General features: G+C 58.4%; 1 protein-coding gene across 1 annotated transcript in view; it reads right to left on the bottom strand.

Moving 5' to 3' along the window:
- Positions 1-1577: 1577 nt before the first annotated feature.
- HS1BP3 (HCLS1 binding protein 3) overlaps positions 1578-20477 on the bottom strand; it is a 24878-nt gene continuing 5978 nt past the window's right edge. Inside the window, exons 3-6 of the mRNA XM_034657304.1 lie at positions 19880-20337; positions 8367-8527; positions 7423-7537; positions 1578-3673 (exon numbers count right to left, since the gene is read on the bottom strand). Coding sequence (XP_034513195.1) covers positions 3412-3673; positions 7423-7537; positions 8367-8527; positions 19880-20337 — 996 coding nt within the window. The 3' untranslated portion in view covers positions 1578-3411. The remainder of the gene's footprint in view (positions 3674-7422; positions 7538-8366; positions 8528-19879; positions 20338-20477) is intronic.

The raw sequence follows: 20477 nt of genomic DNA, 5'->3' as shown, positions 1-20477 counted from the left end.
TCGCACAGCCCAGCTGGACTGAAACCTAGATCCTTCCATGCCCAGTGCCTGATGGCTGGTTTCTCCAAGGGTCCTTCAGTCAACGATCCCCACTCTGACGCCTCAGGGTGCCGACGGGGAATGGTTTGGAGGGATCAGGGTTTGCACTGAATAGTACCCTCCAAAACTTGACACTGAAAGGTCAGCCACTCAAAAAAGGTTCTGGGTGTTGACCATGCCTGCTCTGGGCAGCCATCTACCTACGCAAAGCCCCAGCAGCACTGGGAGGTGCCTGCTGCCCATTCAGGGCCACCATCCGGGGGACAGCAGCTCCACGGCCCTTGCCTCTTCCCCAGGATATGCTCAGCCGGATGGCCAGGGAGCTGGACAACTGAGTATGATTTCCCACACCAGGGCTCCCTGGAAGATTCCAGGGGTGGAGGCCAACCAAAGCCTAATGCTGGGTGTTTAATCTCTGCACAGAGTGTATCAACACCATGCCAAGGTGGCAGCTGGGCACTGAGGCCAGAGGGCTCTGAAAAGCGGCTGGATTTTTGCTGTCTTGTCTGTATCCAGTGTGAGGACTCGAGCTGGGGCAGCCCCCAGAGCTCGTGGAGGAGAGGGGGAGTTCCAGACAGCTGCACGGATATGAACAGGGGACACCAGAGCTCAGAGGGTGGGTACTCCCCAGGGAGCCCTGCTGCACAGCTTGGCCAGGACAGGAGCTAGGATCGGGACTTTCCAGCAGGACCGGAGTTCCTGGCTTCCTGAGAGCAGTGATGCTGGAAGGGAGGGCGGCCCCTGCCACAGATGGCGCATCCTGTCCACAGAGCTCACAGGGGCTTCAAGACAAAGGCCGCTGTCCCCAATTCCACCTCTTGGTTTTCTTTGTATGGTGAGCTCTCAGCTGCAGGCTCTTGGCTGTGGGGTCCTCCTCAGAAGAGCCCAATTATTTGTCCTTGGGAGCCAAGACCCCAATTCAAGCTTGGCTACAAGAGCCAAAGTCAAGTGGTGGGAGGAGGCCAGGGTTGGCCCACAGCCCACCCCAGCCCAGGGCCCCGTTTCTAGTTCTCCAGCGCCTGTCAGTCTGCAGAGCCATCTGCCCAGGACCTCTGGGGTCCAGGCACAAAGTGGCATCTCAGAATCTGAGCTCCAGCAGGGGGGTGGAGGCCAGGACAGGTGTGGGTATGGATGGATGGGTTTACTTGGAAGGGCTGTCTGATGTCGCAGCTTGAAGGCTGAAGACCAGTCCAAGCCTAGGCCAGTCCCCACTATGAGGAGATGGTAAGTCTGGAGAAGGGAAGGGTCCGCTTCCCAGGCTGTTTCCAAGGGTCCTGGCTGGTCAGTTACTGACCCAATGATTCCTGCTGGGCCTCTGGCCCCTCTGCCTCAGTTTACACAGTGGAATCCTCCCTCTGGCCTCAACCCACCCTACCAAGCAGCAGCCTGGGAGCGTGGGTTGAGCCATGGCAGACCCCAGGGTCCTTCCAGGGCAGCTCCCCTTGCTGAGCCCACTGTTAACAAGGTACTCCCCCCGCCCTCCCCAGTGTTCCCCATCAGCCCAGGCGCAGAAAAAACACCATTAACAAATGCTGGAATGAGTCACTGGCATGAACTTTATTGGATCACTGGTTGTCACCAATTCCCCAGTAGGTCACAGACCCGCGGCGGAGAGCCAGCCACAGTTTGAGCGTCATTATCCGGGGACGTGCACATCTTCACTCAGTGTCTAGGCAGCGCCAGGCCTCCAGGGAGGCGGCCAGCCCACAGTGGCTGAAATCCACACCAGAATGGCAGGTTCTGTCTGTGACCCCTTCCAGGCACGTGCCAGCTGAGCCCTCTGCTCCTATGTCACAGCTGGTGAGAGATGGTGGTGGGTGGGGAGCTGGCACAGGAGGGAGAACAGGGGCAGCCCTCCCCTCAGCAGTCACTCCTTCCAAGGCCTTCTGGCGTGGGACGCGAAGGCCTGGCAGTGAAAGGCAAGTGGAATGGCAGGTGTGAGGAGCCCTGAGGCTGTGTGGGGCCCTGGGAGAGAGGCCTTGAAGCCCGGGGAAGGCAGAGAAGGCATGCAGCTCTCAGATCCCACAGCTGCCTACTTCCTGTCCCTCTGGCCCAGGCTGCAGGAGGGCAGCCTCCTCAGACCGGACAGCTGACGAGGGTGCCGGGGTGCTTGAGACGCAGGACAGAGGGGGTGCTCCCACAGCCCACAGGTCCGGGCGCAGGGCAGGCGCAGGGTACTAGAGACTCTGATGGTGGCCAAGAACCAGCTTGGTCGGAAGCCTCCCTCGGGGGGGCTGCTGGCCCTGATCAGGAAAGCATCAGGGGGTCCTGCTTTCAAACCCCCTTCCAGGGTTTCTGTCAAGCAAGAGAAGCCAAGGGACAACAGTGATTGCATTTCATTAAAAACTGTGTTTCATTAAAAACTAGTTCTGAACATGAAGAATGTATTTAAAAAGATATCCTTTGCTCTATTAAACAGCGTTCACTGAGAATTTCCTGAGCACTGTGCCATGCCCCGACCCGTGTGCCGGGGCGTGGGGGGTCCGGGGGAAGTCTAAGGCACTGGCCCTGCTCTGGCACAGGGCTCCTTCTCCCTGGAGAGGCAGTCCCCAAGCTGAGAGGCCGGTGAGCACGTCCAGATCTGGGGGACAGGGAAGGCCTGGCAGCACCCACCGCTGGACAGAGTGCTCGAAGCAGCAGCCAAGAGCATCCCGCCCAGGCTCACCGTGAGTACGAGAGACACCCAAGAACAGGCCCAGGCAGCGGATGGAGGATGCCACGACCGCTCTGCTCGGAGCTGCAAGGGTGGACACTGGCCATACGGCCAGAGGCCTACAGAGGCCAAGGTCAGGCCAGGCAGTCCCTGGGAAAGGAGGAGGAAGGAAGACCGGGGGCTCATCAGGCTGTCCACACGCGAGAGGCAGGGTTGGGCTTCGTGTCTCCCTCAAGTTGGACACATGGGAAAGCACCCTGCTTAGCACCTGATGACCAGAGGCAGCCCAGGGACTCCACCCCTCTTCCCAGGCTGGGCAGACCCTCGCCCCTACGCAATAGGCACGACTGGACACAAAGTCCCCCTGCCCCGAGCAGGGCATCCTGGAGTCCCTCCAGTCTCAATTTCATCCTGGGGGCTGAAGTCCTGGTTAGCACGGCAGCCCCCATGCTCTCCCCTCCATATCCATGTGGCTGAGACAATCTGAGCTCCGATTCCTATGGTGACCTCTCTCTCCATGCCCTTCAGGGTTCTCTGACCCCACAGGCAAACAAAACAAAACAAAGCCCAAGGTAGCACAGGGGTCCTATGACCTGTGCATCCACCCCCCTCCCTTGGGAATAGAGGTCCTGGCCCTGCAGGGCACAGTGCCCACATCACCCCACATCCCTCCAGCGGAGAGGCTCTGGCAGCCCGGGGCCAGTTCAGGGGTGGGAGGGTCAGAAGAGGCTGGGGGCGGCCTGGCCAGGCGCATCGTGGTCCCGGATATACTGTAAGATGTCCATCTCGTCCATGGCTTGAATCTGCGGCTGCTGCTGCTTCCGCCGCCCCGCCTCGGCCTCCAACAGGCCTGCTCTGGGGGGGACAGCTGGCTTTCTGGGAAGTGCTGGCTTAGCTGCCACTGGAGGTCTGGGCTTAGGCTGGGGCTTGGGTGTGGGCTCAGCCCCCAGGTTCAGAATCTGGTCCAAGTCCTCTTCAACTCTAGGGAACCAGAGGGGAAGCTCTGAACATAACCCCCCGGGAGGGAGTAAGGCCCTGAGGCAACGGCACCCCACTCCAAGAGTGCGACAGGCCCCGCCCCAACCTGGCCTTTCCGCCAGCTGCCCCACAGAGAAACTGGGGGGCAGGCTTCGCCCCAGAGCACAGGGGGAGCAGAGCCAGCCCCTCAGCAGCCTTTGGAGGGCTCTGCTTTTCGGTTGGTCCCCTCTAGACAATGGCCCTTACGGGACTTGTCCTCCAACCTCCAGGAGAAAGTCCAGAAGAAAGTAACAGCTGCCAGCTGCAGAGCCCTGCTCTGTGGCAAGCACCCCGGACACGGTATCTTGCTTTATCCCCAAACCCTATGGGGATACGGCTGGTCTCCACCCTGCAGATGCGGACCCTCAAGCCCCAGGAGGCCCAGCTACCCGCGAGATGACCGTGCGTGATGGTGTCTGAGTCTGACTTCAGAAGCTGAGCCCTCGTCTGGACCCAGTTCAGCCTGAGAAAGATGACATGAGGGGATCTGACCACAGTGTGTGGGGGGGCTGCCTGTCCACGTGCCCACTGTGGGCCACCCATGCTAGACAGAGCCCACCGAGGGCTGGTGCCACCATGGTTCTGGAGCTGACAGCCCACCACTGGGTGGGACTAAAGCCCGCGGCAGTGGGACGGTCACGCAGGACCTGCTCTGGGTCCTGGACGGCAGTTAGCCAGAGCAGGCCACCAACCGGCTCTGCCGTCTTTGCCTGAGGGAGCACCTGCTGCCAGCTCCTGGCGGAGGAACTCGATGTGGTCTAGAACCAGGGGACAGCAGGAGACCCAGGCGGGGGGGTGCCCAGGGGGGAGTCTGGTAACACTATCCTGGGGGCTTTCACAGAGTCACACGGAAAATTCCCTTTAAAATCCAAGGGCCACCTTTTGAATTCCTGAAAGAGGATGCCTGGCCCTTTACATGCTTCCTAAACCAACGACCGGCAGAGACATCCGGACAGGTGCTGCCCACACCCAGGCAAGGTGTCTAAGGGGATCTCAGGAGGCCGCATTCGCCATGCTGGGGACAGGGGAGGGAGGGCACAGGTGGGCCCAGACGCACAGCACAGTGCCCAGAGCACAGTTCCACTTCTCTCCCGCTACTCCTTCACCAGCGGCCTCGGGTCCCTTCATACCCTCCCTCCCTGGTCCTCAGTCTCCCCATCTGCCAGTGGGATCCATCTCAGACATCAGCAGGGCTAGGAAGCGGCCTGTTTCAGCGTGGAGTGCCCAGCACCACCCTCCCCTGCAGGGCCTGCCTGCCAAGTACCAGCTGCCTGAGGAGCTCTGGGTCATGCTGTCTGCTCCCTGGGTCATCCTCCTGCGGCGGGGCAGGGACCCCAAAGGGAGAACTCAGAGCCTCTGTGGATGGCAGAGATGTCCCTCCAGTCCCAACCGAGAGGGCCCAGCCCGAGCCAGGCCTTCGAAGAGAGGTAGCCGTCTTGGGTTTGAGGCAATTTGCAGAAGCGTGACCCAGGACAGGCTGCTCCCAGCAACCTCAGCACAGCTGTGGCCTAGCTCCCTGCCAGCAGCCGCTCCTCCCTGAGCTCGGGTGCGGCCCCTCCTGCCGCCTCCACTGGCGCTGGGGCCCAGGGAAAGCTCACGGGGCCTGAACGATCCTCACGGAGGGGCCTTGGGGAAATAAAGCAGCAGCTAACTGCTCGTGTCAGCGTCCAGGATTTACACAGCTGGGGCAGACGCTGCTGGGAACTAGCCAGAAGCTGCTCTCAGGTGGCAGGTGCGGCAGTCACACTCGGGGTTCAGGTGGCGGTGCCCCTTTCTACGGGCTCTATTTCTGCCCCGGCTCCCCGAGTCACCACTGGAATTGGGTCCCACTCATGCAAGGTCCGGCTCCCTTCTCTCCCAGGCCCTGCCGTGCAAGGTCAACCACGGAGAGGCTGCGGGGAGCTCCAAAGATCCCAGTCCCACTTCCCCTCCTCAGGTCCCCACAGAGGACAGGCCGCCCACTGGCCTGGTGGGAGAGCAGGAAGAACTGCGCTCCAGGTGGGCTTCAGGCTAGCTGACGGCCACAATGGCATGAGCGACGGGTGACAGCTTCAGTGAATCAGTGAGGGTCAGGAAGCTTTTTATCACAAGGAACCCCCACCGCCGCCTGGATGGTCACAGAGCCAGCACAAAGGAGAACAAAACCTGGCTCCCGCTCTCAGAACGTGAAGTCTTTATCACCAGCTTTCTGGCAGAGCGAAGGCAGGGCCACAGACACCCATTCCCCAGGGATTCCCAGAGGGCTCTGGGGGACGCCAAGAGGCACGACAAACGAAAGGGTCCCAGAGACCAACGGGAATGTGCAATGCTCCACATTGTTTCCCACTTGTGCCCACAGAGTCCTGCTGAACACAGGTATGGGCCCAGCCACTCGGCCACAGAACCCTTTGAAGGGGACACCAGAGTTCTGAAGAACATGGGTCGGGAAGAGCTGGCGTCACGATTCAGAATAAACTGTGCCAGGAAAGTCCCCGTGGAATGGCCTCCCTGGGGCACACTGAGTCCTGGGAGAGGGCAGAGCCTCCCCGGGCAGGGTGCACTCAGTGGGGCCCCGCCGCCCTCCCCAGGGCTGACTCTACTAGTCTGCTTCCCTGTGCCTCAGTTTCTCAAGACAGCACCACCCCAGCTTCTCCCAGCCTACCGGGGCAGTCAGGGGCGAGGACACGGGATGACAGGGAACAGATGCCAGGGGCCACGGGAGATGTAAAGACAAGATGCATTTGCTGTGACTTGGGCACTGACAGGGCTGTCTAACAGCCCAAGGCTGCTAACGAGGGTGCAGATGACAGCCTCTCGGCACCACGTAACTAGTTCCTGGAAAGAGACAGCTTGGCCTCCTGTAAACCGCCGAGCACAGCCACGTTCTCGGGGGCACGGATGATGCAATGGAGACGCATAGTACCAAGCACGTGGAGAGCGCAGCTGGCACACGCAGAAGCCCGGGGAGCGTGGCCGGCCCAGGGCGGAAGGCAGATCTCCAGGCCTCTCCTCCTGTAAGTGCCTCGAGAGCCCTGGGAGGAGCCGGGAGGACAGGACACAGATCCGGTGGACTGGGTCCCAATCCTGGCTCTGTCCTGTAGGAGCTGCGGCCTTGGACCAGTTACCTTCCCACACTCTGTTCTCTAAAACGGAGAAGATGGCTTGGGGGTGGGGGCGTTGTGAGGATGAACTGAGGCCGTGTGCGGAGTCCAGCACACAGACCACGGCAAGCACTCCGAGGCAGGAGCCAGCTCTTGTGCACGCGTCTGTCCCATCTCCCTGTAACGGACTCTGCCTCGCGCTCCCCTCTACAACTTGCTGCTGGGAACTGCGCTGTCTGGCCCTCCTGTGCTTTGCCCCCAGGGACCCATTTTAGTTGTTCCCAAACCTATTTATGCCAGTTATACCTGCTCCTGCAATTATATAATTTAATTATTCTTCACATAAACTATGAAAAGTGTGAGTATGAAAGAAAAAGACAAAGACTTGTATTCATGAAGTTCCTTCTGGAACATGCTGAGCTGCCCTGGGCTGCGGCCCACCCCCACCCCTGCCCCAATCCCCGCCACTGCCTCCTGGTCAGCGCCCACCCACAGGCTCCTGCCTCTGATGGGCTGAGATGGTGTCCACTGGAGGCCGAAGCTGGTGAGACGCCCCCACACGGGGACAGGTCCCTGGCTCTGTCCAGGCTACTCTCAGGGCTGACAGGAGAGCACGCGAGGGACGGACGGTACCTGAACAGCTCCGCGTGGGATATGCGCCCTCTACTCTCCTGGGCGGCAGGCAGCAGTAAGGGGTCTCCCAGAGGGACGGCACCACCGAGGTCAGGATCCTCAAACAACTTCAGGGCTGTGGAGAAGGCAGGAGCAGAGTGGTCAGAGGACGGCCTGGCCCGTCCTCAGCTGCCAGGGGGTACAGGGGGGAGACAGCCTCGCCCAGCCTGCCGGCCCAGCCAGGAGACCGTGAGTGAGAGACAAGGCAGAGCACAGAGAACCAGAGGAACAGGCCCAGGTGGGGACAGGACGAGGGCAAGGGACAGCACTCAATGGTGACCTGGTAACTGTCAGGACATGTCCTCTGAGCCCGGAGGCCGGGACAGTGTCTTTCTGAACGATGTGCTCTCAGGCTCAGCACAGAGCCTGGCCCTCAGTGGGTGGTCACCAAGTGCTGGTTGGATAAATGGGTGACAGCATTTGTTCCTCCTGAATGAGGACCCGGGTGGGGTGACGAAAGGTCAGACCTAGGAACAAGCACAGGAGTCCCAAGGCTGCTTGGCTTTCCCCTTTCCAACTCTGCAGAGGATGCTCCAGTGGGGTCCTTCAGGTCACACAAAATCTCTCATTCCAACCCGAATCGTACACCGTCACAGCACACCTGGGGGGCTGCATCTCCTCCCCAGACGGTGCCACACCTGGCACTGGAATGACAGAGATGCCCCCTCCTCTTCCATGGGATGATCAGAACAAACATACAGTCTGGAATGTTCCAGGCTCTGGAGACATTAAGTGCAAGACTAGATTTCTCCAGCAGAAAATCTCTGTACGCTGAGCGTGTAACATGTTGAAACGGGACAAGGAGACGTTTCCGTCTGCTCACGTGGGGCTGGTCCAAAGCCCCTTACAGAGGCTGGCTGGGTCACGGCGCGTTCCAGAAGGGAACGCCAGGAGGCTCTACTTACGATCCTGGAGGGGCGTGTCCTCTGCGGGGCGCTGGGGGGTGGGCTTTGTGCCCGGGCCAAAGAGCCCCTCATCAGGGTCCACCTCCTCATCAAAAATGGTGAGTCGGGGTGAGGGTTTGGGCTTCACCACCACTTCGGGGCGTTTCTTGGGCTTCTTGGAGCTACGGAATCACAGAAACGGCTCAAGGTTAGGACTTTTCATGAGAGCCCGACCGGCTGGTGCAGGTGGCCTGGTCTGAGCCACGCAGGCAAGGTGAGCTGAGCTTGAGTCAAGAAGGAACTTTCCAGTGCCCTGGGGTGTGAGACCCTGCTAGCAAAAGCGGCTGAGCCCTGTGCCCCAGCAAGCACTGACGTCAGGATGTGCGGGAGGAGCAGGGGAAAGTCAAGGAGCCAGACGACTGCCGGGCCAGGACTCAGGCCTGCCTGCCTGCTCACAGGGCAGAGAAGATGCTCTCCTTCTGGGGGCTGTGGGGGCCACCTGCCAGAGGCCGGGCTCAGAGTCACATCAGCGCCACCTGGAAAAGGGGGTGACGCAGTCTGAGGCTGCAGGCAGGTGGTACGCAGGGAACAGCAGAAAGCAGCCTTGAGAAGTGACACCTCAGTCATCCTAGCAAACACTTCAGTCCCACTGGGCAAACCCCACCTCCTTCAGGAAACCTCTCTGGCCACTCAGAGCTCCACTGGCTCTGTCACCCCCACCAAGGTCCCTTAACGTCTCATTCTCCTACTGGCCAAGGTTCTGCCTTGGACCAGACGCTGCTCTGGGAAAGTGGGAGAGGGCACGAGGGAAGCTTCTGGGCCATGGGACTGCTTCGTTTCCTGCCCTGGGTGGTGGTGATGCAGGGCTCATGCAGGCATTTTTGGAATCGAACCCTGCAGATCTGCATACATAAGTCACACTACAGATAAATAAACAGACTCGGTTTTACTTTAACATGAACCCAACCCCTGCTGCGGATGCCAAAATGAGCCATTATAAGGTTCCCGCGAACAGGGAAAATATGCTTTTTACTGGAAACAGGATTTCTGGTGTGCCTATCTGCCTGGCGGACAGTTCCACTGGACAGAGGTCACCATCTGAGCTCCTGCTGGCAACACTGTGCGGGAAACCGCATACAGAAGCCCTGCCCTGCTCGACAGCACAGACCAACCAGCGGCAGAGGAACAGAGCGGCAGGCTGCCCTGGGTGCTGGAGGGCAGGGTGCTCAGGGGTGACTATTCCCATGGTCTGGCTGCAGACTGCCTGGAGAATCTCAGGCTCGGCTGAGATGGGAGAAGCCACAGGAGCTGGCAATGCACCTGTTGCAGGGTGGCACTTCCAGGATGGAGCACACCTACGCATTCAGGGCCGAGCCCCGCTCACGGTCCTGTGCTCTTGTCCCCACAAAGTGTCCCCGTAGCAGGGAGGAGATCCAGGATGGGGTGAGGACAACAGGCTCGGGTCTGCATGTTTCGAGGACGAAATGGAGAGCAGAGACGCAGTGGCAGGGCTGTGCCAGGAAGCCCCATGAGCCCCCGTCCCTGCTTCCTCCAACAGGGACATCTGCTGTTTGTTTCACAGATCTGGCAGAGCCAGTTCACCTTCATGACCCCTGGAAAGTGGATACCAAAGACAGGCCATGCCCCTTGAGGCAGGCCAGCCAGAGACGGCTCTAGCCAAGAGCCACTGAGTCAGAGCCCCAGGGCCGGCCCAGGAAGCTGGGCTGGAATCTCCGAGGAATCTGATGACCAGCCAGGTGTGGAGCCACTGGCCCATGCCTGTGGGCCCGGCCCCACTGCTGCCCTCAATCAGCCACAGGCAGCCCTCACGTGGCTCTGCTCCTGGATCCAGGACCCCAGAGCAGGGGGGCCAGAGGCTTCCCATGGACCAGAAATCCGAGGAAGCACAGAAAGAAGGGAACTGTCTGCAGAACAAAGGAAGTGAGAGAACACACATGCTGAATTCTGTCTGGAGAAGCTTCACAGAGATCTCAATGATTTCCATTCTTACACCTACTTCTGGTGCTGAGAACACAAATTAGGCCTGACTTTCCTCCTATGTGAATTTACCTCTCAAACTGGACGAATGATCTTGTTTTTCTCCCTGGAGACATTTCTGGTCTTTCATCGTCTTGAACTGACACAAAGCGCATCTATGGCATGTGACGCTGTTCCGTCAGGCACTACCTGTACTCTACCCCACCCACCCAGGCCATCCTCCGTCCCCAACTCTCCCTGTCTCCAGGGGAGACAAAGAACAGGCAGGAAATATGGCGCACTGACAGCTCAAAGCCCCAGGGTCCTGCTCTGGTTGGCCCCCAAACTTGAGTCTGGGCCGCAGCAGTGTGCCTGGTCCAGGCAGACGCTCGATGGATACTGGATGAAAGAGGGACTGATGGATGGATGGAAGGAAGGAAAGAAGAGAGGAAGGAAGGAAGGAGGGGAAAAGGAAGGACAGACAAATGAACACACAGATGGACACAGGTGATAGTGCATCTCTTATCCAGACTTATTTCCACCTGCTCCCCCAGGAAGAGCAGAAAGGGTGTGAAGACAGAGGGTTCCCAGCACCAGTCTGAGACAGAGACAGAACCTGGAAGGCTTTGCTCCTCCGAAGCTGGCGGTCACATCAGCTGGTCTCCTCACCCGCCCTCAACCACTCTGTAAGCAGCTCATGCGATCACGGCCGATGCCTTCTGTGACCCAGCACTCACGAAGCCCCTCCCACATGCACCTCCCGGGCTGAGCAGGGAGACCTGCCACTGTCCCCAGAAGCTCACAGGTGAGACTCAGAAGCACATAAACCTGTCATGACCACAGAGCAATAGTTCCGGAATACACAGAGCACAGAGAAAGGATCCAACCCTGCCCTAGGGCTTCCTGGAGGAGGCAAAGCGAAACAGACACGGACTCAGGCAGAGGAAGTGAGCCCCTCGTCTGTCGGGGTCTGCCAGGGGCATGGCTTGGGCATGATCAGGAACCGGGTTCCCAGGGCAGCTTGGCTCACGGTCCACGGAGAAACAATCAAGGCCTGGCCTGGGGGAGCACGGCAGCACGATGAGGGGATGGGGAGACGGGGTCGGGGGAACATCACAAGGCAACAGAGCTCCTAGAAAATGTGGACTGTGAAGTGATCAGTGAGCAGAAGAGGCATGTGGCCTCAGGGAGGCGTCAGGTATATCCTATGTGAGGTGAGTCCCCCAGCCCACTTTCTTCCCCTCATTCACAGACTGCATGAGCACGGACTCAGGCTGCATATAAGGGCTAAGGCCCTGCCCCCACACCTGCCGTCCCTGCTGTGCTCCTGCCCCACCAGCATCCCCCTGGCTGCCTGCAGGACGCACTGCCCGACTCTGCGGTGCCCATCCGCCAGCCCGCCCTCTGCACCAACACGATAAAGGACGTCTCTCTTCTCCCTTCACCAAAGGGGGGCCAACAGGATTAGACTCTTGTCACCAGGGCTGGGGCAACGGGGCACAGAACAGAGAAGTGAGCGATGGACAGACCTCCTGGTGAGGGACCAAATGGCTCCTGCCTTCCTGGTGAGCATGAAGGAGGTCACCTGAACTGGGGCAGGCTCCAGCACAGCACAGGTGGCAGGAGGCGGGTGGGGGGCTCCCCGGATGGGTGCAGGCGTGTGGAAGCAAGTTCCTGCAGCACGCAGGTGTGCGCACGGACAGACACCAGCTCTCCTGCTCTGTGTGCCTGCCGGCAGACAGATGTCCACAGCAGGCCCACTGTGCGGGCGGCTGTGGAGCCAATGTGAGGGAGGCGGCAGATGCCGAGGCTGACAGCTCCGACAGCCCAAGAAGCAGCCCCGCTCATGGGGCTCAGGCAGCTGTGGGGACAGTGATGGACACATGACAGCAGCTTCCCCTCCAGCCACCCAGAGGGCCTATGTCCGTGCTCCTGGATGCACCTGCCCCCCGCCGGCAGACCACTGATGGGCACCAGCTGCCCAGGAGCTGTGTCACCTGAGTGGCGGGAGCATCTCCTGGACGGAACAGAAGGCGATGGAACCTTCTGAAGCCAAGACTCACAGACAGCATGACTTACCTTCCAAGCCAGGATGATGCTTAATCAAATACAGAAATCGACCTCCTTTCCAATCATACAATGTTCCTGCTTTCCAATAAAGTATTTTTCATTTTTAAATTTTAAATTTAGTCTCTTTTTCACTGAGAGAAAATTCTGAGTGAGTGCCCATAAATGAACTTCTGTGAAACTTATTCTGGGACAATGCTGTTTGTAGCAGCACCAGGCCTCGGGGCTTCCATGATGACCTGGTCATCAGCATGGTGCGGGTCACTGAGAAGAGGCAGTCACCCCATGAGCCAGGCCAGCCTCCCTGGATGGGAGCTTCGGGGAAACGCTGGACGGGGGCTGAGCAGAGTCGGGAAAGCGATGTTCTAGGAAGAGACCAGCCCTGTGCAAATGCCAAAGTGGGAAGCACTTGGTGTATGCAAAGTGGCCAAGAGCCGGGTAGCAGGCACACAGGGGAGGAGTGTCGGGGAAGTCAGGGCCTGGGGAAGAGTGTGGCCTTTCTGTTCCCGGGGAGCAGCCCTGGAGGGGGATGCCAGGGAATCCATGTATGAGCTCAGGCTAGTCATTTCACTTCTCTGGGTCTATTCCTTTAGCTGTTACATGGCAATAAGGAATGTTCTGGAAGCTGCGACAGGGGGCCCACAGGCAGGCTGGCACAGGGCACAGCGGGAGCCTGAGGCCGACTAGGTTCACATCATGTTTCTGACCCACGACTTCATTCTGGGCCCTAACAAATAAACAAGGCCTGCCTGGTAAACTCTGGTCATCTGCTGTAGCCCCAGGGTCACACTCAAAGATCTTTCTCGACAGCCGGGGCCTGACTCCCCAGCCCACTGAGCCCCACCTGAGGGCTCACTGACCAGCCAGCCCCTCAGGATGTCCCTGCCCTCTCAGCTTGTGCATGCTGACATTTCTTCTCTGCACTGGGGCCAAACCCTGCCCCTCGCCCAGCACACACCTGCACCACCACCGAGCCAGGCCGGTCTGGCTACAAGGGCTCTGCCCCCCACTGCTGGAAAGCAAGGACCCAGCTCTGGCCGCACCCAAAGCGCCCCAAGAGACTGAATATACAAATAGGCAATGGGCAGAGCAGATGTCAGACAGACCGTTGTTCCACACCCTGCAGCAACCAGCCCAGGAAATCAAACCGCAACTCTGCGGCTAGGGCCCCGATGGCCAGGGCTTGATCGGTAACTCCCAGCTACCCTAATCTTTACCCCTTTCCCTTTTCCCAGCCAAAGAAAGCCAAATATGATCGCTCAATGGACCGCACAGCGTGCAGGATGCCCCCCCCTCCAGGCACCAGCCTCCCTCACCAACAGCCTCCATTTAGGGCACACCCGAGCCTTCTCTTTTCCCACTAGGAATCGTTCCTACTCCCAGTCTGCCTCTGAGTCTCTGTCAAATGCAGTGTGGTGGCTGACCCGTCCCTTGCTATGGCCAGCTCTGAATCAAGGCCTTCGCCTGCGCTGTCTTGGTTTATTCCCACATCCCGGATGACACTCCCAATGCTCACGTGACCTGGGGGGGCCTGGCAGTCCCTGCGATTGAGAAAACCCATCACCCCCATCACCCAACACGGAGAACACATGGATGAGGGCCAGGAAGCTGGCACCCTGGCACAGGTGGGGTCTCAGCCTGGGGGTAAGGGGTAAAGTCCTCCCCGGAGCTCCACGGTGGGGCGCTCCACGGAGCGTGACTGTGTGATCTTGGACACGTTCTTGAGTAATAACCGCAAAGACACTGGATTTGCCCTCCAGTCCCCAGATGCAAGGCTCTGTCATTCTAATGCTCTTACTAGGGAGCAGCCTGAGGCAGGGGGATGGCAGGCAAGACCTCCCAAAATTCCACCCCCAGCGAGTCAAGCGACCATTCAATCCCATCAAGGACAGCCAGTCAAGCCAGCTGCTGGGGACTAAGGCTGGGGGAAGGGGGGAATCCCTGCCCCCTGGCTGTAGCCAGTCAGACAGGTTGTACTGGGCCCTGGGAGTTGCATCACACAACAGGAAATGGGAAGGCTGCCTTTAGCTCAGTTTAAACAGCCCAGGGCTTCTTGAGAGCAAAGCTAATCTCAAGTAGTGATGGTAACATTACACAAAGGCAATTTCCTGCACTACATACATCTCACTTTATCCTTCTACCACCGGGGCTGGACTTTGTCTTTCATTTATAAAGAGAGAAACTGAGGCGCTAAGAAGTTCAATGACCTGCCCAGTGTCCTCCGGCTGGTAAGGGGCAGAACTGGGATTTGAACCTGGGGCTGCCTGCCTCTAATTTTGCTCCGGACTGACCTCACACCCAGCTTTCCCAGTGACTTTCAAACCATGCTCTAAGGGGTCTGGGCCTTCCACAGAGCCACTCAGGGCCAAGGGAGAAGTGAGCTGAGGCCGAGGGGGCAGACATCCAGTCTCTACTCCTGTCCCAACCGGGCCAATTCTCCCTCAGGCTGTTTGATACACACTGGGGCTCTGTACAAGATTTCTCCAGAACTGAAATTTTTGCTACTGAATTAAAAAAGGGAAAGTGGATGCCTGGGTGGCTCAGCTGGTTAAGCATCTGCTTTTGGCTCAGACCATGATCCCAGAGTCCCGGGATCGACCCCCACATCAGGCTCCTGCTCAGCCAGGAGCCTGCTTTTCCCGCTCCCTCTGCTTGTGCTCTCTCCTGGCCGCCTGACAAACAAACAAATAAATCTTCAAAATATCACCTTAAAAAAGAAAAAAAAAGTAGAAAGCACCATCACACCGTTCATTCGGGCCAGACTTCGTGCGCTGGCATGGACGGGGAGATCTGGTCAGTAGATCACGTGCTGCTGCCCCAGTGCGGGATGTGGTTGTGACCACTACGACAGCTGTCGCTGTGCCCCCCTGCATTCCTCATTGATTCTGGTCCCAGTCCAGGACTCAGTGCTGTCCACAGCAGTACATGACACAGCCCCACTGTGACCGGGAGAATCGCCCCCTGGCAGGTGGCAGGTGGGAGGGGAGGGAAGCCCTAGAGCCAGAGGGCCCCCCCAGGACCCCCGAGCCCACCCTCCCAGAAGCCCTGTGGCCAGCGGACCTGCCGCTCCTGCCTCATTTCTCTCCTGCCACATCCAAGGCTTTCATCAACTTTGGTTTCCAGGGCTCTTCTCACGAGCTCTAGGGTGCTGCAGGATTCCCAGCGGGACCTGCTACCCTAGGCGGAGGCCAGAACACGAAAGGCACCCCAAACCCGCGAGTGAGGCAGCCGAGAAGTCGCCGCTGTGCCTCTCCCTGCACACCCCGCCACAGTCCACCTGGGGGACATCTTGCTTCCAAATCGCAGAAACAGTGGTTTTGGGAGGTGATGGAGGTGGCAATAACCTTACTGTGGTCACTACTTTGCAATATATACACGTATTAAAGCATCACATTGTACACCTTAAACTCACGATGTTACGTGCCGATTAATTCCCAATAAAGCTGGGGCAGAAATAAGTAAATCTCCAATGGGAGCAAGTCTGGGGGTACCTGCCAACGTGCTGTGCTGGGAGGGTTCCAAAACCATAGGGTCATCCCAGAGCAGTGATTTCATCCAAATGTAGGGCGTTAAGACTTTGTTATACTAAAACGCGTATGAGTCTTTTGTGAAGATAAAGCAATATTTGTATAAACAATTGTGACAAAATACATGATTCACTCTCCAAAAACGGTCCAGCTTCCCTGCTGGACGCCATGCACAGGACACTGGGCACTGGCCCCCCTCCTGTGAGCAGAGAGCGGAGAAACCGACCTTGAGGGAAGGCAAGTCCATGCAGGAACCAGCCTGTCCCTCAGGGTGCCAGGGGTCCTCTGGGGCCGGAGGGGGTGCTCCCTGGGCACTGGGGGACGAGGTGGGAGGCAGTGGCCTCCAGAGCGGGGGGCAGGGTTTGCAAGGGCAGAGAGGCCTTCTCAAAAGAGAGGGATTAAGTCCCTAAAGAATGCTTCACTGGAGTGGCACAACCAAGGCCCCAGGGCAGAAGCTTCCAGGACCTGGCTCTAGGGCAGTGATCTGGGAGGAAAAGCTCCATACAGAATAAAGTTCCTCACTGCCTGTAATAGCAAAAACCTACAGAAAACGTCACAATGCCCCCAGGCAGGCACCTGGCAATGCCACTTACAGCACATCGGCCCAGTGGACTAGCAGAGAGTTAGGAACGTAGAAGTCCATTTACTGATCTGGAAAGACCCAGTATATCAGCTGAAAATAAGCAAATCATGGAAGGGTGCACACAACCCAATCCCATTTTGGGGTATGAGAAATGTACATCCAGAAGCATATACCTTCATGGCAAAAGGTCTTTTCACTGTGTTTTCAATTTTTCTGTACCAGTCGTGGATTATCCAAGTTACAATTAAAGATGTCCGTAACGGTATTTTCAGCAGAAGGTGGGACTATGATAGCAGAATTTCATCTTTCGCAGATGTGTGAAGTCGCTAAAACAGAGTAAAACCTTACGACTCTGTGGGACAGGGGAAGGGCCCTGCGTGGACGCAGCGAGAGGAGCACAGGGTAAGAGGCATGCATGCTATGCGTGCTGCTCCGCGGGCCACGCTGGGACAGGGAAGCTCAAAACCCTGCCAACAGGAGCGCAGCAGAGCCAGCCCGGGCCGGCCGAAAGCTGTCTGTCTGAAGCACTCCGTACTGGTGCAGCGACTGTCTTTTCCCCTAATCAAAACCAGGTTTAAGAGACAAAGAAAAGCCAAGCCAGTCCCGGCAGACGGCTTTGTGCTGACGACCCCCCCTTCCAGCAGCCCTGCTGCGGAGCAACAGCGCCCCGCCGGGTCCACAGCAGGAAGGACCTGGAAACGCGGCTGCTCCAGAAAGCCAGGCCCCGATGGGGCTTGCGGGTGGGGCGGTGGCGCACAACTGGGAGAGCAGGGTGCCGTGTCAGGGCAACCGAAGGCCCGGGAGTAGGGGGCGGAATATGCGTGCAATGCCCAAGTCTCCTGCAAAAACCAGAGTGCTCCCCACTAACAGGCAGGGTGGGCAACCTGTTCAATAGTCAACAGGCTCAACTGGGAGCCCAGGAGAGGCCACGGGGTGGGGGGGGGGCGGTGGCACTGCCACATGCAAGGCTCAGCCAAGTCCCTGCTCAACTGTCCTCGACTTTCCCATCTGTGAAAGGGGGATAATCCTAGGGCCCGGCCCACCTCCCACGTTGCAGAATGACTGGAATCAAGGGACAGTGCAAGGGGACACCACCGAGTCGTGACCTGCCATTTGTGGCTGCATGAATTTGGAGGAGCTATACCTGTCTCCAGACTTCAGCTTCCACACACACACACACACACACACAAAAATGAGCCTGATGCCACTGCTGGCTTCCCAGAGCACCATTTCCCACATCAAACCCACACAGGTCCTAAGAGCAATGTGGTGTGTCATGACCTCTTAAAAAAAAAAAAAAGCGCAAAAGTAGAAGAGAAATGTCTATTCCCAGGAATGGAAATCAGTTCTCAAAAAGCCTTAGGTGCTATTCTGCCTGATGAGAGCCACAGCAGTGACTGCTGTCACATCAGTCACTACAGGAGGAATTAGAAGGTCTTAAGCCTCTGGGATCCCTTTCAGGTGCTACGCTTTCCCAGGATTCGGGAATGAGGCCCCCGGAGCTGGCGACAGCGCTGGGGGGCAGGTGGTCCCAGACGGCTGACACATCCCTCGACAATCTGCTACTGGAATAAGGAGGAAATTCAAGGCAACCCTTGCCAACCCCAAAGAGCATTTTCCTACCCAAAAAAGGAGCCGCTTTGCTAAGCATGACCCTCAGCCAAAGGCTGGCGCAAACCACTGAAGTCCTTCTCCGTCTGGCTTTAGGGATGGTTACGCGGAACAACAGAGCGCCTGAGTTCAAACAAAGCCTCATCTGGACCAAAATAAAGCCCAAGAAGGGCCTGCAGGTCGTAGACGGCCAATAAGAGGCGGCTACTATAGACTTCTCCCCACAGAACCTCGCTGCCTCTCCCCCAGGGGTGCTGACCCCATCCAGGTCAGGGGGACTGTGGAGGGCCGGGCGGACCTGACTCCCGGGCATCAAGGTGCTGCACGACTTCTGGCTCTGGTCCTGTGAGTCCTGCAGTGCTGGATCTTCCCTGAGTGTGAATTCTTGTCGCTTCCAGGCTGGTCACAGGGCAGCCCTGCAGCCACATCTCCTCCTGTGTGTCCCCAGCCTCATATCCCCCCGACACCCCCGGGAAAGGCAGGCTGGCGGACAGCGGGCAGAGCCTTCTGGACTGTGATGTTCATGTCCTTTATGCTGAACTTGCCCCTCCCTCATTTCTGGAATAGGACCTGCGAGACAGGCTTCCCTCGTCTGTTGACTGAACTTCGATCTCTCATCAGGGCAGAGGGACTGTCACCCTGGGTCTGCAGTCTGATCTGGTGGAGGGGGTGCTGCAGCCGTGAGAAGAGTGAGTGCTAGCATTCATGTTAACTCGGTCTCCACAAGAGCCCTACGGAGAGGTGCTACCATTACCCTATTCACTGCAGAAAACTGAAGACAAGGGGTACACTGCCAGGGACATGCTGCTGGTAAATGGCAGAGCCAGGATCAAGGCCAAGCAGTGTCCAGGACCCTGAACTAGACTGGAATCCCAGTACCATTATTTACCAGCTGTCTGACCTTGGGCAGGGCACTTGGCCTCTGCAGGCTTCAGTTTCTCTAATCTGTAAAATGGGACGACAGACAGCATCTCCTTGCAGGCAGGTGTCAATGAGACACAGTGTACGAAGGGCAGAGCACCCGCTCGGCGTGTACGAGGTGCTCAGAAGCATTAGCTCCCACCTTGTTTCGTGCACGTTTGGGCCAAGAGGTGGTGAGTCTGTCTGTCTCGGAGGTCCGCAGATGTCTCTCTGGTCTCATCCTGCCTGTACCCCCTGCCCCCAGCACAGGGTGGTCACGCAGTGGGGGCTTGGGAGGGGCGCACTGAGTAGGCAAAGACAGGGGCTCAGGAAAGAAGGCAGGAGATGACAGCATCAGGACACAGAGGGACCACTGAGACCGCACCTGGCTTACCTCTTCTTCCCCAGTGTAGCTGTGCGCGCACCTGTGTGCGTGTACGCCCAAGTAAAGGGAACTCAGCTGACTGGCCGGGGGCCCCGGGGCTCACTCTACCTTCTTCACCACACACAGCTGGCACCTTACAGGTTATCGGTCCCCTCTACCCCTGTATTCACGGGCCTTACAACTGGCTTGCGGGGAGGCAGGGCCCAGGTAAACACCCGTGCTGTAAGAACAGTGACACAGGGCCCAGGGGGCTCCAATCACGTGCCACAAGCTCCAGGCTGTCAGTGATGAGCTGGGGGCAGCCCTGCTGGGACTCAGTACAGAGCTGGGGACCCAGGGCCTGCCCCGTGGCCAGGGAGAAGGTAATATCTGAGTCCAGCCCAAGCACACCAGGCCACGTGGAGTGATGACCCAGGGAGACAGGAGCCCTCACCAGAGAGCCCGGAGCAAGCCAGGAGGCCCCATCCAGGATGTGGAGACCTACCGCATGATGCCCAGAGGGTCCAGTGCCTCCTCTTCCTCCTCGGAGGATTTTCCTGCATCCTCGCTCTCCCGGCCTGGGATGGGCAGAGCCTCAAGCTCTGCTCGGTCCTGCTGCTCGAAGAAGTCGAAAGCCTCCCCGTCATCCCGGGCCTGGTTGGGTGTATCCAGGACAGAGACGTCTCTGCTGGTGAGGTCCGCAGCCCCTGGGGACCTGGTGCCTGTGGAAGGAGGAGGAGGAGGGCACCTGACACCCACTGCCAGGGGACGAGGTGGTGTCGCCCCACACCCAAGCTCCTGTGCCAGGACCTGAGCTGGGGGCTTCCTGCAGCCTCCTGGGATGGGGGAAGCCGGGGCTCCAAGCCTGAAGCCTGCAGCAAAGCCTAGATTGGCGGAGTGGTTACAGGTGGGAGCCTGGGAACATGCTGACAGCACAGCAACAGTACAGTCTATGTCCTCGGGCTAAGGGCAGAAAAAGCCAACCAGTGTACATTTGTGGGGCATATCAGGGAGCTCTGGCCATCCAACCACGAATGAAGACCTGCTCCAAGGGTCTGGGCACTTAGGCTAGGAACCCAATGAGTGCACAGTGAGCTCATGGA

This window comes from Ailuropoda melanoleuca, chromosome 4, assembly GCF_002007445.2.
Source record: "Ailuropoda melanoleuca isolate Jingjing chromosome 4, ASM200744v2, whole genome shotgun sequence".
NCBI classification, from domain to species: Eukaryota; Metazoa; Chordata; class Mammalia; order Carnivora; family Ursidae; genus Ailuropoda; species Ailuropoda melanoleuca.
This window is presented reverse-complemented; position numbering and strand designations above follow the sequence as displayed.